The sequence below is a fragment of the Macadamia integrifolia genome, unplaced genomic scaffold, assembly GCF_013358625.1.
Source record: "Macadamia integrifolia cultivar HAES 741 unplaced genomic scaffold, SCU_Mint_v3 scaffold808, whole genome shotgun sequence".
Taxonomy (NCBI): domain Eukaryota; kingdom Viridiplantae; phylum Streptophyta; class Magnoliopsida; order Proteales; family Proteaceae; genus Macadamia; species Macadamia integrifolia.
Window position 1 is genome coordinate 61,042 of NW_024870542.1, and position 15,660 is coordinate 76,701.

Here is a 15,660-nt window from a genome sequence, read left to right on the forward strand (position 1 = left end):
AATTAACTGCCTTGCTTCTTCAAAGCGCATTAAAGTGATGTCCAAGCAACTAACCCTTAGGAGCTTCTATATTCAACAATCCTATCACATATTCAAGTAGGTCTTTTCATACCTGGCCTTTCAAAAGGTCCAAAGTCTCTAGTATTCTTTTGTCTCATTAAACCTTATGGATTGTAAAAATTCATTTTCATCTATCTTTTATGTACAGCTCCTCTCCTCTTACCCTGGGTTCTTCCTGATCAGGCCTATACAACATTCTTCCTTCGTGTCCTCCAATCTCAGGAATACAACACTAAAAAAGTATTTGATGGTCTTACATGGGTGGGATGTCAATAGAAGTCCAGAAGACTACTTCAGATACTCTACTTTCTTCCATACAACTTTCATGATTTCTCATCATTGTTTTCAATGGTGTAACGATTAGAATTTGAACTCAACCCAGACAAATGAAGCTGCTTTCGCCTCTTCACAAGGTGTGAGGCTGTCTTCCTGTCATCTTTTGCCTCTTCAGAATCAGGCTGCATGCAGCAGAATCATGTAAATTTTATAAACAGAAGTTACAAAATGATAAAGGTCCTCCTCATTAAATACTTGAATTCCTAGAAGCTGTACCTTAATTGCTAAAGCCCTGTCGAAGCTTTCGATAGCAGTGTCAGGTTCTCCAAAATTTAACTGTGCTCTACCCAGTGTTATCCAGGCCTGAAAAATACATTTAATGTAGTAAGAGGTATTGAAAGAAGCACATCACATTAGAATGGTTGATAAAGAAAATGGAAATTAATGATTGAGCAAAACATATGGTCAGAATGAATAAAAAAGGGTCAAACACGCAACAATAGTTTCTGTAACGTGGCAGCTGCACACACTCATCCATTCAGACTCCCATTCAGATTCAAGTGTGTAGATCACTGAGAAGGTCCTCCTTATTAATTTACAATGGCATCATTTAATAATATTAAGCATCATATTGTGACTAAGGAGATAACTCATCATATGATAAAAAAGGTTCCAACTGCTATGATTGCGTCCAACATCCATATTCTTTCTCTCTCTCTCTCTCTCTCTCTCAGATCGAAAAGAATATATCATTGAGAAGAACCTAACAATTGATCTACATCAATGCTTTAAATTACCTGGGCACAGGACCAAAAAATACCACAGTTCTGTTAAACCCGGATTGATTGTTGGTTCAGTCCAGGTTATAGTTGGCAATAGTGCCAAAGAGAGGCAATGCACGCCATGACTGGGCAACTTGGGCATCAAGGACTTACCTTGTCAGCTAGGCAACACATTGACAATTATGGTCCAGGTCAACACTGGTAACATCAACACATTGATAAAGCATGCATATGCCCTGTTATTTATTTATGAAATATTAATTCACAGTTACATTATCTTGTTGGTCAGTCAACTAATAACAGTTAATTCTATTAATCACTTACCGATTTATCTCACATCAAATGTAGATTTAATTTTCTAGAAAGGAGATGGAGTGTTTTTTTTTTTTAACTACAAAAATCATAATCTATTTAGGAAATATTTAAACTTTTAGAATTGTGGTTTGCCATAAATAAGGACCTAATTAATACTCAAAGTTATGGAACTAACTAATAGCCTGCTAGTGAAGAAAAGATATTTTATTTCCTCTATTTCTATAAATATTCTGAAGCAAGAAATGGGACACAGGCTTCAAAAACTCAATTTAGTTGTTGTGGATCCACTAAAGTGAATAATACTCAAGATAATGTGGCCAGTGGCAGTCTTTAAAATATTCAGAATAATTCACAACCGCTTTCGATGAGAAATCAGAATTTGGGACATAAAAATAATTAGATTAAATGAATATGATGAAACTGGAATTTAAGAATGGAAAAACAGAAACAAATTATGGGAATATGGACTTTTCTGTAATTTCAGAAAGACGGGATAAAACAGAGCAAAAATAAAAATTTAAAAATTAAAAGGAAGGGAATTTTCATTGATTTGTACAAGTATTGGGCTAACTTGCAAATAAGAAGACTTCTTCTACCTCACAATACAGAAATTAGAGGGAAAAGATGACATTAAGTTGGGACCTTATGAAAGGGGCTGTAACATGTTGAAAGCAAGGCAAACAGAGCTGAAACTCTGAAAGCAATATCGCTCAACCCTGGTCGCAGATTCAGCCCACAAGATATAACCCTAATGGAGGCTGAGATGGAGTGATGGATAGTTGCAGGCCAAACCAGAAAAACATAGCAGGTTATATAAACAGCTTATAAACTGACCAAGAAAATAATAGGTGAGGACAGAAACTTTGAGAGAATAATGCAAGCAGTATAAATACCAAATTTCAGGGTGAAATAGTGATTAATAGAGAAGATATGAAGCAAGATAGCAATCTTAAATAAGTTCAGAAAACAGGGGTACCGCCTGGAAGAAGAAGAAACGAACAGAAGAAAAGGGAAAGAACAGAGGGATGTAGAAGAGATAAGAAAGGAAGGTTCACACCTGAGTTTGGAGTGTGAAACAGTACCAAGACAAGGAAGGAATTCACCCAATCTATGGGCTCCAACACAAGGAACCAGTAGCCATAAAAAGAAGTTCTTTCATTCAACTTTATTCTGTAAATCGATGGGATACATCCATACATAATAAGAAAAAAATCTCCTAATTGGATTCTAAAACTGAAACAAACTCTACCTCCTGCCTCATACGACTCCATCATTATCCAACTCATATTAAAATTAAAACCTCAATGACAAAAATGATCCTAAGTATGCTAAATATCCCTATAAGAATAAGCCAGGTTTGGACCTGGTTCTTCTTGGTATAACAGATTATTAGGTAAAGACGGTCCATCCATGGAGGTGCGACTACATCAGCTCTCTCATTCTTAAAAGAACTCGACTCTGTTGAGTTAGATCACAAACCAAGAAGCACTTGTAGTGATCTCGATGGTGAAGTGATACATATCTTGGGGAAGATGGTCGAACTGCCACTCCATGAATAGGAGAACAGACTGATCCATAATTGGAGGAGAGGATGGTCTCTGTTGAGGCATATCCGTCAATGCGTGAGGCAGCATCATAAACATTCGCCCTCCTTGTTTCACCTTGATGGTGTTCCATGCACCATCTTATTGTATACCAGCCTTATGACACCATGGTCTCCCTAAAAGAACGTCACAATGTGCTAGGAGGCTGACTAGGCAAGACATCTTGTAGTGAAGTGGCCTAAACTGTAGATTAACTTGTACAGCTACATCAGCTTCTTCTCTAACACTAGACCGAAAACCTTACACTAAACCCATGAAAATGATTATTCTATTCAATGTAGCTTCTGCAGATTTGGTTTAGCCAGCTATGGTGAGTTTCCACAAATTTAACTTTAGAAGAATTGCCAACTATTTCATAGTAACGACCGATGCCCATGCCTTCAGAAGGCGTGAAGAAGCATCTCTGAGGTTAGCTAATAAGAACAAATCCCCTCCAATAAGAATCCTATCCCAGCAGATGCTTTTCACACCTTTCAAAGGCATTAGATAAGCATATGCAGGAATTGGCATGAGAAAGAGAACATTTCCCCCTTATCATGACAATAAAATAAAAGTCTAACCACCCATCATTGATCTCTATAAATCTCATTATCCTAGTCTCTGCTCCCCATCCCAATATTTTATTTCATAATATGTACATAAAATTTTATGGTTGGTAAAACTTAAAATTTTAAAAAGTATCTACCTAATTTTTTTGTTTAACTAGTTCTATTCAGGAATAATTGAATTGTGCACAACCATTTAAATACCAATTGCTTCTGTCATCAAAGTCAAACTTCCAAAGCCAATACATAACCCTTCGACAATTTTTCCTATGATCCATTGATCTTTGTACTAAATAGGTCTTCACCGACATTGTTTTTCGACTGAAGGCTGAGAGCTAACTATTGAGAATTTGGGTTATTCATTATGTTAGTGAGAGCATCGAGTTTCTCTTTCCAAGGAAATAAGACACTATTTCTAGATAGGAATGCAATAGGATAACAAATACCTAGATGCAAAATCATTCAAGAACATGCAGGGTGTACCCGGTGCAAAATCATTCAAGAACCTATGGAGTTCAAAAGAACTGTACAACTTTAAATAGAAAAAAGCCTTGACTTTATCTGGTTATTTAACATCCAGTTGACCCTTCTATGTTGAATTAGAGGTATCAAATATTACGGCAGTTCACAGTTCGTTTATATAATTTTTTGGTTGAAATCATGTACTCATTCATGCAAAATATCTCAGCAACTTACAAGCCCAAATGCTCCCGTGGATCCACAAAAGAACAAAACACACTACAAAAGTTCAGAAAAGAAAACAATAGGAAGATATGAAATAAATAAGCCGATGAAATATGATGATGGGAAAATCTAAGCTTGAGGGCATGGGTGGGTCCATATGAAGAGGACCTCTCACCCATTCTACTGGTCAATTTCCAGACCAAGTCAAGAAGGCAAAGTGGTTAAAAAACGAAAGTATTGGAGTTTGGACTCAATTTTTAGACAATTCCGTTTCTTATTTGGGGTTGGAATTCTCTAGTGAATAGGTTGTGGTGTACCCTATTACATGGACCTAGCAATATTTTCCACTAGCCAATTTTTATGGTGTGCTAAATGACACCAACTATGCTGTCATCTAAAGATCCCCAATAATGAGTTAAAACTTGAAATATGAGTTTTAGTGCAATATTAACAAACCTCGGCCCATGAGGGTTCCAATTCAGTGGCCCCTGCAAAACAGGATTGGTGAATAAAATCATCATGACCGAAATATAATAATTGAGAGAATAGAATGTACACAAACAGATATTATGTGAACTTCCAATTTAGAGAATCTAAAACTTTGTTTTTGTTTTACGCTGAGCACAGGAATTGTCGGCTTTGTAATGGTTATCAAAAATGAAACTGAATAACAAATGATATTTATAATGACATTATATTTTCAATCTCTATGATTGAAACAGAAATAATGAAGGATGGCTTAGTAACAAAGAACACATGACATGACTTCCCCTATAAACAATCTAACAGGAAATAAGAGAACAGAAAAATAAAACTATCATGCCATTTGTGAACTCTTAACAGACCATAGAGGAAATAGTTTCTTTCCTTACGAACAAAAGAGAGCAAAGGGATGAAGAATGAACCGCACGTGTCGCTGCCTTTAAAGCACTCCAAGCATCTCCAACCTCGAGCAAAACTTGAGCTTTTTGTTCATGTAAAACTGCTCTTCCAGGCATCAGAGTAAGGGCAGCCTCCCACTTCCCAAGTGCTTCATGGAATCTGCCCTCCTTCAAATATAAAATGTAACATAAGAATGAGGAAATTATGCCTAGAAGAAAAGAAAATGGATTAATGGATTGCAGAATCTTCTACCATGTAATGCCTATGCTAAATGTAGTAGACATGATTGCTACTCATTCAAGAACTATCTTTTAATTTCTTGAGCATAACAAGATAGAGATAATAGTCATCTGGCCATAGAAATGCATAGGAAAAGGATTAGATTTTATCATGGACGGTTATAATGGGGTCAAAGAATAACCTTAAGATTCAGGAAATATCCAGCTTTCAGAGGCAATTCATATCTTCAAAACAGCAGAATATTGATTAAATTGAGAAAGCAAGGATGTGGTTGAAAGTCGTATTCCAATGTATGATTGGAACCTATATCCAAGATCAAAGGGAAAACGTAATATAAACACCAGCACCCACGATAATCCCAGAGTTTAGCTAGAACAATTTACAGTTCCAATCTCAACCTTCCTCTCTTATATCATTTAATCTGTTTTACACGGCCATGTCACTTGGACGGTTATGTTCTCTATGAAACATCCCCCAAGTATTTAACGTAATTATTGAAGAAACATAGAAGAATAAACGAAGACCCCTTTCAGGTGATTATTGCAAAAATTAAGAACTTTATGTGTACCCAGTACAAGATTTATTCGACATACACTTTTTTTTTGATAAAGTTATTCAAAATACACATCTTTAATTACAAAACTAACACATTTATTGAACTAAAGAAGTGATAAACAAGAGAAAAGAGAAAGGAGGAAAGAATGGGTACCTCAGCTAGTTTATTTCCTTCGGACTGAAAGGATTCAGCGAGCTTTAATTCAGTGTTGATGGGCTCAGAAGCTAGGTTTTCTCGGTCAGTGCGATGATTCTGAGGGCCATTATCTGCTTCGTTCCTTACGTTTGTCTGACCCTCTTCTGGATCGAAAGGCAGATTTGGATAGTGAGATATGGTTGGGTGAGGACGCTTGTTGCCGCTTTTCTTGTTCCATGTTATTTTCATCTTCAATTCCTTCTCCGCTTCTCTCTCTTCCACTTCTCCGCTTCTCCCTCTTCCACTTCTCCGCCACGGACAAGTGATTTCTGGGTTTCTTTCAGCTGCGAGAATTGGCGTCTCTGTTATGAAGATTGGCAGAATCAGACTTTCCGGTGGAACTTCGCCGTCTGTTAGGTCGGCACAGATTACGAACTGGAATGCTCTAAAACCAGATTGGTCCAACCGGCAAATCTATAGCTTCCCGAGTTTGGGCTAGGGGGTGCAACTTATTGGGTCTAATTTCGAGGTACAAGAACTGGCCCACATTAAGGGCCCAACATAACAATCTTAAGAGCCTGGATTGGTTAAAAAAAAATAAATTTGGCAGAGATTGATGCTAAACCAAAGAGAGTATTGGGAGGAAGTCCTTTGTGAGGAAGGATAGAGAATGTCAATGGAGCATATGATATGCATAGTGTGAACATCTCTCTAGTTCGAATAGATGAATTTGTATCTATGAGGTCAATTTTATTTTTTGATAATGATCAATACATTTAACGGTATGGAAAATTTTTCACGATAAGCCTCAGAGAGTATGGGAGGGGATATCGTAGTTCATGTATAATACTCATAGCGTGGGCATCATATTTTTTCTTTCTCAATGCCCAAGTCTAAACTAGTTTATGGTAAAAAATTCTTATAATATTGTTTTCGTTTCTTCTTCATTTGTCATAGATGATGTATTAGTTTTCCCATTCAATAGAGGACTAAGAAGAACATGGTGTAAGAGAGAAAGAAATATGATATTGTCTAGGAAAGATTGGACATAGCCTTACAGTAACAACAATTGGAGATTAATCTTTAATGACGCCATGATCTTTCACATTTCTATGCCTTACCAAAAAAAAAAGATCTTTCATATTTCTATGTAGAGATTGCATCATGTATCGATCATTCATGACACCATCCTCACAAGTCAAAGGTAAAATACCAGTCTAGTTTCGAACGATTTTTTTTTTTGGGTAGTAAGCACATCCCTCTTGCTAAAATATTGTAAAAAGGCATAGAGTTTGGAGTTTTCAGCATCAACTATCTACAAGCTGAGCAAGAAAATTAGAGAATGGCAACATACTCTGAAGTAAGCATGTTAATTAGTTTTGTTCCAATTCAGTTCAAGATATGAAAGGTAGAAACCAAAATCAAACCATTTATGAAAACGGTTCTAATAACCTAAATTGATACCAATAATATACAGTTCCAGTTAAACAACATTTAAAAAATTCCAATTAAATAATTTTATAGGTTTTAGTTTCAGATTAATTTGTTATCTATTCGAGTTACCAATTTTGGCCCAATTGGAAAAGAACCTATTTTTGTTAGGTTTGAACCACGACATTTAGTTTCTAAGACTAACTAGTTTTCTAATCGGTTTAGTATATGTAATCGGTTCAGTAGGATATTGATTATTGGTTTTAATGAGTTCTTAAAACCAATTGGAACCAATATGTCCAAAAAGTCACCCAGCCATAAGGAAGAAGAAGATTTATGAGAAAAATTGAATGAAAGCTTCCTTAGTGAAGAGCTCTTATGAGAACTAAAATCTAGAATCACTACTTGGTTTTTAGCAATGGATCGCAATACAACCTCCTTAAATGCAAGAATGATTTTGGCCCGAATTTTGTAAAAAAATTGCTTAGATCATTTTAATGCTATTAAAGCACGTTTGAATAAAACATTTGTATTCAAATGAGCTTAGAATGGCTAAGACAGACTATTCTAAGAGTTTTGGCTCTATTTGAGAAGGTTTAGATGTCAAGATTATGCCACGAGTATAATGATTATTTTCTTCACATGAGAATTCAGCAGGTTCTAATCATCATCCCGAAAAAGATCCCCCAACTTGTGAAAATGTAGTGGGGACATGCTGCTCTCTTTAAAATTTAGTGGTCATTGCATTGTAATCATGGATTTAGTTCTTGGTATCAATGTTGGTATTGATTTCTATTGATACGAATCTAGATCGGAGAGGATCGATCACTTTTGCCCCTTGCTTCTAAGAAAAATTACATTTTTTTTTACTATTTTATCGCAAAAACGATACGGCTAATCATTCCGGATCGATCAAGGATTGAGTATCAATCTCAACCGATACCGATACGATCGATACTTGAAACCATGATTGTAATACATCTCCAACCCTTTTTGTTTTTTTTTTTTTTGTTTAAACAATGTGAGAATCGCTTACTAATCTAATCATAGTTACTTTAAAAAAAAAAAAAATGTACATGGATGTGATGAAATATGCTCTAGCCAGAATGCTTGATGCAAACATTTTTTTTTTCTCTAATTGAATTTCTGATTTTAACGAGTGCAATTGTGAAATTGTAGTGCATTAGTTAAGCCAACACTCATCAGAATGTCTCAAGTTTGAATCTCTTGACCATTACCTTCTCCCTCCCCCCCCCCCCCCGCCCTTTATTTAGATACCAATAAAAAAAACAAAAACCGATTTCCCCTAAACCGGATTAGAAAACCCAAAAAGGTTAATTAGTTCTATTTGTAGAATTGTAGTACATGAATCATGGATGGTGTTACTCTACAATATGGTTCCTAAAAGTATCTTTAACTGAAAGCTAATGTGTGCATTGAGCCTTACGTTCAATATAAGGATAAGATTGAGTGGGAAACATAACACTCAATTTAAACTTTCGATTATATTAATATCGGCTTCCTGGAATTAGTTAAGCTTTAAAGGTGGTTAACTAGGGGACATATATATATGGTCAAGGCTTTGAATTTCTTCGCTTTTCTGAAATATTTCAGTGGCTAAGCATAGTTGAATTTCTGCCCCTTTTGAAAGAGATTTCATAAAACGTTGAACAACCATCAATGTTCATGGACATGGTGACAATTAGAATTGAGGCTACATTTGGACTTAAATGCTAAGGCTTTGCTTGTAAAATCCTTTTTACACATCATCCAATTAGCATCTTTTGTTATCCGATTATGATCTATTATGATTTTTTTTTTTTTCTGATAGGTAGGGAGAGAAGTAGGTAATAGCCTGAAGAACATGGGTTTTTGCACACCACAATTGATCAACTGCACTAGACAATTGTTGTTATCTATTATGATTGTTCTTGTCTTAAAATAATTAAATCCAAATCCAAAATTTACATTTTATAATTGAATCTTTCAGATTGTAGTAGGTGTACTTGTTTTTTAGGCTAACCACAAGTATCCAAGTCCCGTGGGTCCATATTGATCGTCAACTGCATAGACGAGTCATACTGAGATTGAATGAGAATCATTTAACTTTCACTGAAAATAGTGAAAAACACTAAACAACCCGTCAATCGCATGAACTGGGTCATTCTAGATTTGTAGTAGCTAGGTGTACCCCATCATCCCATCTCCTTAATAAAATTTAAAAGAAAAAAAAAACCCTACACTATTGAAAGGGTATATTTGGCAATCCAGCATGAGCCTTTTTTTTTTTTTTTTTTTTTTTTGTTAACGACGGCCTGACTAATCCCGCGGGCCCATATTGACCTCACAACCGCATGGACTGGGTCATACCAGGATTGAATTAGAACCATTCAAGTTTCGCTTAAAAGCAGTGAAGAGCACTAAACATCCCCGTGTGAGTCATTTAAGGTGTGCCTAGTGGGAGTCGAACTCAGGACGTCCAAGTTTATAGCTCATACCAAGTTAGTTGCTCACCAATTACGCTACCCCCTTGGGTTCAGCATGAGCCTTTCTTGTTTCTAATTTTCTTTGATTTTCTAGGTAGGTGGAATCAAAGGTTGGTGGATGAAGATGGGTGAGTAGAATTAGATATTTTTCAGGTCACAAATCTAATGTACCCATTAATTCTGACATTATTATTATTATTATTTCTATTAACAGGAAATAGATTACAAAGCATAGTTTAGAACATACAAAAAGTCATTAAGGTTAAATGTGCATTTCATACCCATAGCCTCCCTAGTCATACCTTTAATAGTCAAAACCAGATTGTTTTGTGGGTTTAGACAAAAAATGGGATTGATTAATTGTTCTACCTCTAATGTAAGAGGTCTAGTTATCCAAAGGCCAAAAAACGTGAGAATTAAGAGATGAATGATTCAAAAAGTGAGACAAGTCCTTACCGCTCCAAATTTCTCTTACTTTCCATCCAAATTCTAACATTAGTTAAAACACTTGACCAGTGCGTGACATGTATAACTAACCTATTCATTAAATTTCAACCTGACTTGACTTGCCAACTGATAAGAAAATTTTGTATAGAGCTAATATTTGTCTACGTAGTTAGAGAGAAGCTTAACAGAATTGGATCCATTTGATATACTTCAAAATTAATCACCTTAGTAGGGAATTACTGGGGTATTATATATTACTCAAACTATATAAAGCCGGATAAATGTTTTGGAAAAAAAAAAAAATCCAGAAGATGGTTTCGAAATTTTTTTCTTTAGATTACTCAAACTATTCTTTAATTTTGAATTCATTTTTGTCAATTCATTTAGGATAAAGATTGTTCTTCGATCACATGACCTATTAGGATGGGACCAATGAGATGATGTGTGGAGGCATCACTAGGGGAATATTTCATATTGTAAAAAGCAAAAAATTCATTTCAGGGGGCTATATTTGGTCACTCTCAAGGCTGAGGTGCCAAGAGGGCAACTGCAACAAAGGCACTTCCTTGTCTTTGAAGAAAGACCAGTCAAAGACTAGGAATTTTTCACTTCCTGACTCAGACTCACACTCACACTCACACTCACACTCACGAAATTAGAGGAGTGTTCACACATAGTCGGTTGAAAACACCCTCTTTCTCTCTCTTCGGAATTGAGACGCCCCTTTCTCTCTCCAGCCAAAACACACATCCCAATCTCCCACAAGACCCACACCTCATTTTCTCTCTTTCGAATAGAGAACATCCCCTTCTCTCTTTTCCGAATTGAAACACCACCTTCGTCTCTCTTTCTTTCTAGCCAATTGGATGCATCTCTCTCTTCTTAAATTGAAAACATACCTCTCTTCCAAATTGAATCACCCCCTCCATTCTCACACACACACACTCTCTCTCTCTCTCCAATTGGAAATACCCCTCTTCCACACCTCCTCTCTCTTCCGAATTGAACCACCCCCTACTCTCTCTCTAGCCAATTGGAAACTCACCTCTCTCTCTTCCACACCCTCTTCTCTCTCTCTACCCAATTGAAAACATCCCCATCCTGATCCGCACTCCTCTGTATTCCACATTATCTTCTCTCTAGCCAATTGGAAACACACTCTCTCTCCCACACTCCCTTTTCTCTCTCTTCCGAATTGAAAACACCCTTTTCTCTCTAGCCAATTGGAAACACCTCTCTTCTGAATTAAAAACACCCCCTCTATCTCTTCCACACCCCCTTCTCTCTTCCGAATTGAAAAACACCTTCTTCTCTCTCTCTCTCTCTCAGCGGCGCACACACAGGTGATCAAGTGGCCATGGACAGTGAAGAAACACAGCGGATGGAGGGTGCTGGGAGGAGGATGGTTCCTGGTGGTGCTCGTCCCATGCCCAAGAGAGGGGATGTTAAGAAGATGATGATGACTGTCATTGCTAATGCTGTATCAATTCACTGGACACACCGCGTCCATCCTGAAACTCAGTAGCCCAATATGCATCTTCTCCAGAATGCACCGAGTCTACTTCCTCTACTTCTTATTAGCTTGATAGTATAGTATAGGAGCTGGTTACCCGTCTATGTTATCAAAATGAAGAAACTGAGTCTAGATATGTAATTCTTATAATAAAAAAAATAGAGTTTGGATATGTAAGCTTTTTTTTCTTATCTCTCTATGAATGAAAGATCAGAATTTGCTTTTACTTTTTAAGTTCATGTTATCTTTTCCTTTTCAAGATAAATTCATTTCTACTAGCCAGCACATGAAAGAAGAAGAAGAGGACCTCAAAACCTACTAGAGCGATGTAGAGTCTCTTCTGGGTATCCACCAGCTCTTGATCTCTCCTTGAACTTGAACTGAAGTAATGTTATCCACCCATGGCGACGAACACAGTTTTTTTTTTCTTCTTAAGAGCCTTCATTAATTCTTGTTTCTTGAGCACCAAGAAACCTTCTTTTGATATCGTCCATTGAAGTTAAGTCTACTCTCTGGTTCTATCTATGGAGTGGCTAGATTGATTCTTCATTTTTTACTTTGCCCGTTCAGAAGAAACCTTTATTTAAGCATTTCCTATGGCGTTGTAGAGTTTGTCCTCCTTTACATCAAGCCCGTCGTTTCTAATTCAACGCCCACCAGCTCCGATCACCTGAGGTTCCCGGCCACGTCTTTACCTTCGTTCGGGACAGCTTGCTTCGCTGCACCAAAGGTTATCTTCGTCGGCCATGCCGCCGTCACCGCTTACACATCCAAACCCAATACCCCAATTCTCACAGATCTCAGCTCCCACTTCCCCCAACCCCAAGAAAGAAAAATTCAAATTTCAGAATAAAAAAGCACCAATTCGAAAAGATTCTCGCTTCTTCCCTCAAATCTTCTTCTGCAATCGTCGGTGGGTCCTAGTAATGCCTCCTCCGTCAATGGCAACGGAGATGAGAAACTGAGCTGCGTGAAGGACACCTCGGAGGAGGTGAAGCAACAGGAGGAGCAGGCTACGCTACGGCGGTGACGAAAGCGGCGAGGGCCGAGATCTTAGCTGAGGCTGAACTATACGGGCATAAGCTTGCTGACTCAGCTGAACTAACGGCGGTGACGAAAGCTTGCACTCTTTGTCGTAATGGAATCTAATTGCTATTTCTCACTTTCTTTTTCACTTTAAATCATTTTGATACCCTTACCCCAATTCAATTGTGGCTAAAACTTGTCCACACAAATTTTATTGATTGGATAACAAAATTATAAAATCAAAAGATAATCCTAATATAGAACTATCTATCCCTATCAATGTCATGGTTGAAAATAAGGTTTCCATGAGTCATGAAGATTTATCCACGTTCAAGAAATGATCAAATTAGGGTTTGAGTTAGTCTATGTTTTCAATGATTTGATGTTTTTGTATGAGTCATATAAAACTCATTTAGTTGAATATTTTTTTTTTCTTTGATTGGACCATATATTATACAGACCATAAGTTTGGTCTACAACTAAACAAATATCTTAAATATTGGTTCATAATTTTTCTTTTTCATGTGAAGAAATTATTGCTCACTTCCTCCTCGCTCATAGAAGGATAAGAAGGAAACTATTTAAAAAAAGAAAAAGAAAAAGAGTACCCCAGGTCATTAAGTTTTTTGAGCATTAGCATAGGTCTTGCTCCGGGATAGAAAACCATTTCCCTTTTTGGAATTGAATTCTTATGTAATGGTAGCAAAGCAACTTGTTATCACTAAAGTGGTGAACTAATAAGTTATATTTTAATTTCCCCTTGTCTTATTCCAGCTGTAAGCTGGGTAAGCCACAACTGTCTTGGGCAATTGTCTTCTTATACAATTATAAAGTGGTAGCAAGATCTGGCTCTTCGTGAGACATTGTTGGTATGGCTACCATAAGACAACCAATGCGAAGTCACTCCCTATAGCATGAGGATTGATCTTTGACTCGGTCCCTAGAACTTGAAGCTAGCTTTGAAACAAGGGCGGTGGGTAGGAAAATTAAGAGCTATAAGGGACAGTGGTTCTTGTTTCGACTCAAAACTCAACAGGTAAGGGGATAGAGCAAGAACCGATACGCTCTTGATAAGGTTCCTCCTCCGAATCAAATTCAATGGGGTCTATAGAGACCATATCTTCATCCATAGGATCCCAAATAAGTGGATCAATCAAAAGTTCGATTCTATCTGAACTACTCATTTGTAGGGATAAAAAATGGGTTTTTAAGAAGTTGAAAGTTATTTAATGTAGTTTTTAAGTGAAATGATGGGATTTACCCTCATTAAAAAAGAACTAGGGAGAAAGAACATTACATGATCACGTGGCCACTGTGTCAGTGCCTAGACTAGTGGAAGTACACACACTGGCATCCAACCAAGGAAGCAAGAGTATCTTTTTGTTGTAGAGAACGCAATGAGGTAGCATTCTTTCCCCCTCCCCTAAAAAAAGTGTGTTAGAATAAAAAGGTGTATGAAAGTAACATTACAATCTTTGTAAAGTCAGGATTTGATGAGCAAGTAATGTAACTTTTTTTATTCTTCTATAAGATTAGTTATTTTTTGTTTTGGGGTAGCACAATACAAAAAGAAACCAACAGGGACAAAGTAAATCAGATTTTGGGAGCTGGGAGTTGGGATTCGTTCATTAAAAACATCACCACAATGACATCTTGAACTTTCTCCTTTCTTTTGCCCATATGAATTCTAATTACCTTGAGATATACTTACACATCTCCATAGATCTTCTTTTCTAATCTTATTAAAAACTCTGGCCTGCTTTTTCTCTTTATCCACAGTGTCCAACAAAAAAAGATAGCATAGCTTGTCCATCACTCTCTAATACAAGATAGAGTTGCCTTATCTTTAGCCTACCAACAGCATGCAACCGCCACTTCAGAACAGTCATCCTCAACTAAAGAAGGTTTCATGTTGACAAGAAATGAAAATGGAACAAAGGAAAGTGAAATGCAGACCTTAGTTTAGAAAGCTTTCTTTACTTGGCTTGAAAGTTAAAAGATACTAACACCACAATATATAATTTTAGATAACACAGGAAGGCAGGGGGGCTTGAAGGTCAAGGTTTCATATGGTCCATCACTAAACTGAATATTCATTGGTTAGACATCCTTTAAAAATTTGAAGAGTTTGAGGTGCAGTTTTGACTCTTTGGGTCCACGCATCATCCCAACCATTTTCTCTTTCTCTTTCTTTCTTTCCCCCAATGGCCCAATGGAGCACGAGGCCAAGGTTATTAAGGCTCTCAATATTTCATGCATTGTAGTCATAGATGAAGAAAATATATTCCAAACACTTTACCCACTCACTGCACACCATGTCTAACCTTTTTAAATATTGGTATTGACTATAAAAGTGGGGGACCATATTGTATCTGACTATAGCCGTGGAAGATTGATATTATTTCTTAATCGAATGCAAAAGGACCATATACTAACAAATTTTATGTCTCAAAGATAGAAACGTTTTTCTTAGAGATTTGTTTGTTGACCCAATTTTCCTTCACTTTTATAGAATCTCTTTCCTATCGTTAAGATGTTGTACGTTTTGAAAAGTACTTAAGATTTTCAGATCTTCGTACTATAATGGGAGTAATTATAAGCATCATACAATAGTGGGAGAAGGGATTTCTGATTCACTATAGATGAAGGAAAATTTTTTCTTTATTGATTTATTAGTA

At 36.7% G+C, this 15,660-nt stretch overlaps 1 protein-coding gene across 1 annotated transcript; it reads right to left on the minus strand.

Moving 5' to 3' along the window:
• Positions 1-89: 89 nt before the first annotated feature.
• On the minus strand, positions 90-6,574 carry LOC122070016 (tetratricopeptide repeat protein 33-like). Its single transcript, XM_042634117.1, has 5 exons — positions 6,098-6,574; positions 5,177-5,315; positions 4,723-4,754; positions 613-699; positions 90-518 (listed from the first exon to the last, which is right to left on the minus strand). The coding sequence occupies exons 1-5, from the start codon at positions 6,326-6,328 to the stop codon at positions 384-386; spliced, it is 624 nt and encodes a 207-aa protein (XP_042490051.1). The 5' UTR covers positions 6,329-6,574; the 3' UTR covers positions 90-383.
• Between the last annotated feature and the right edge of the window lie 9,086 nt (positions 6,575-15,660).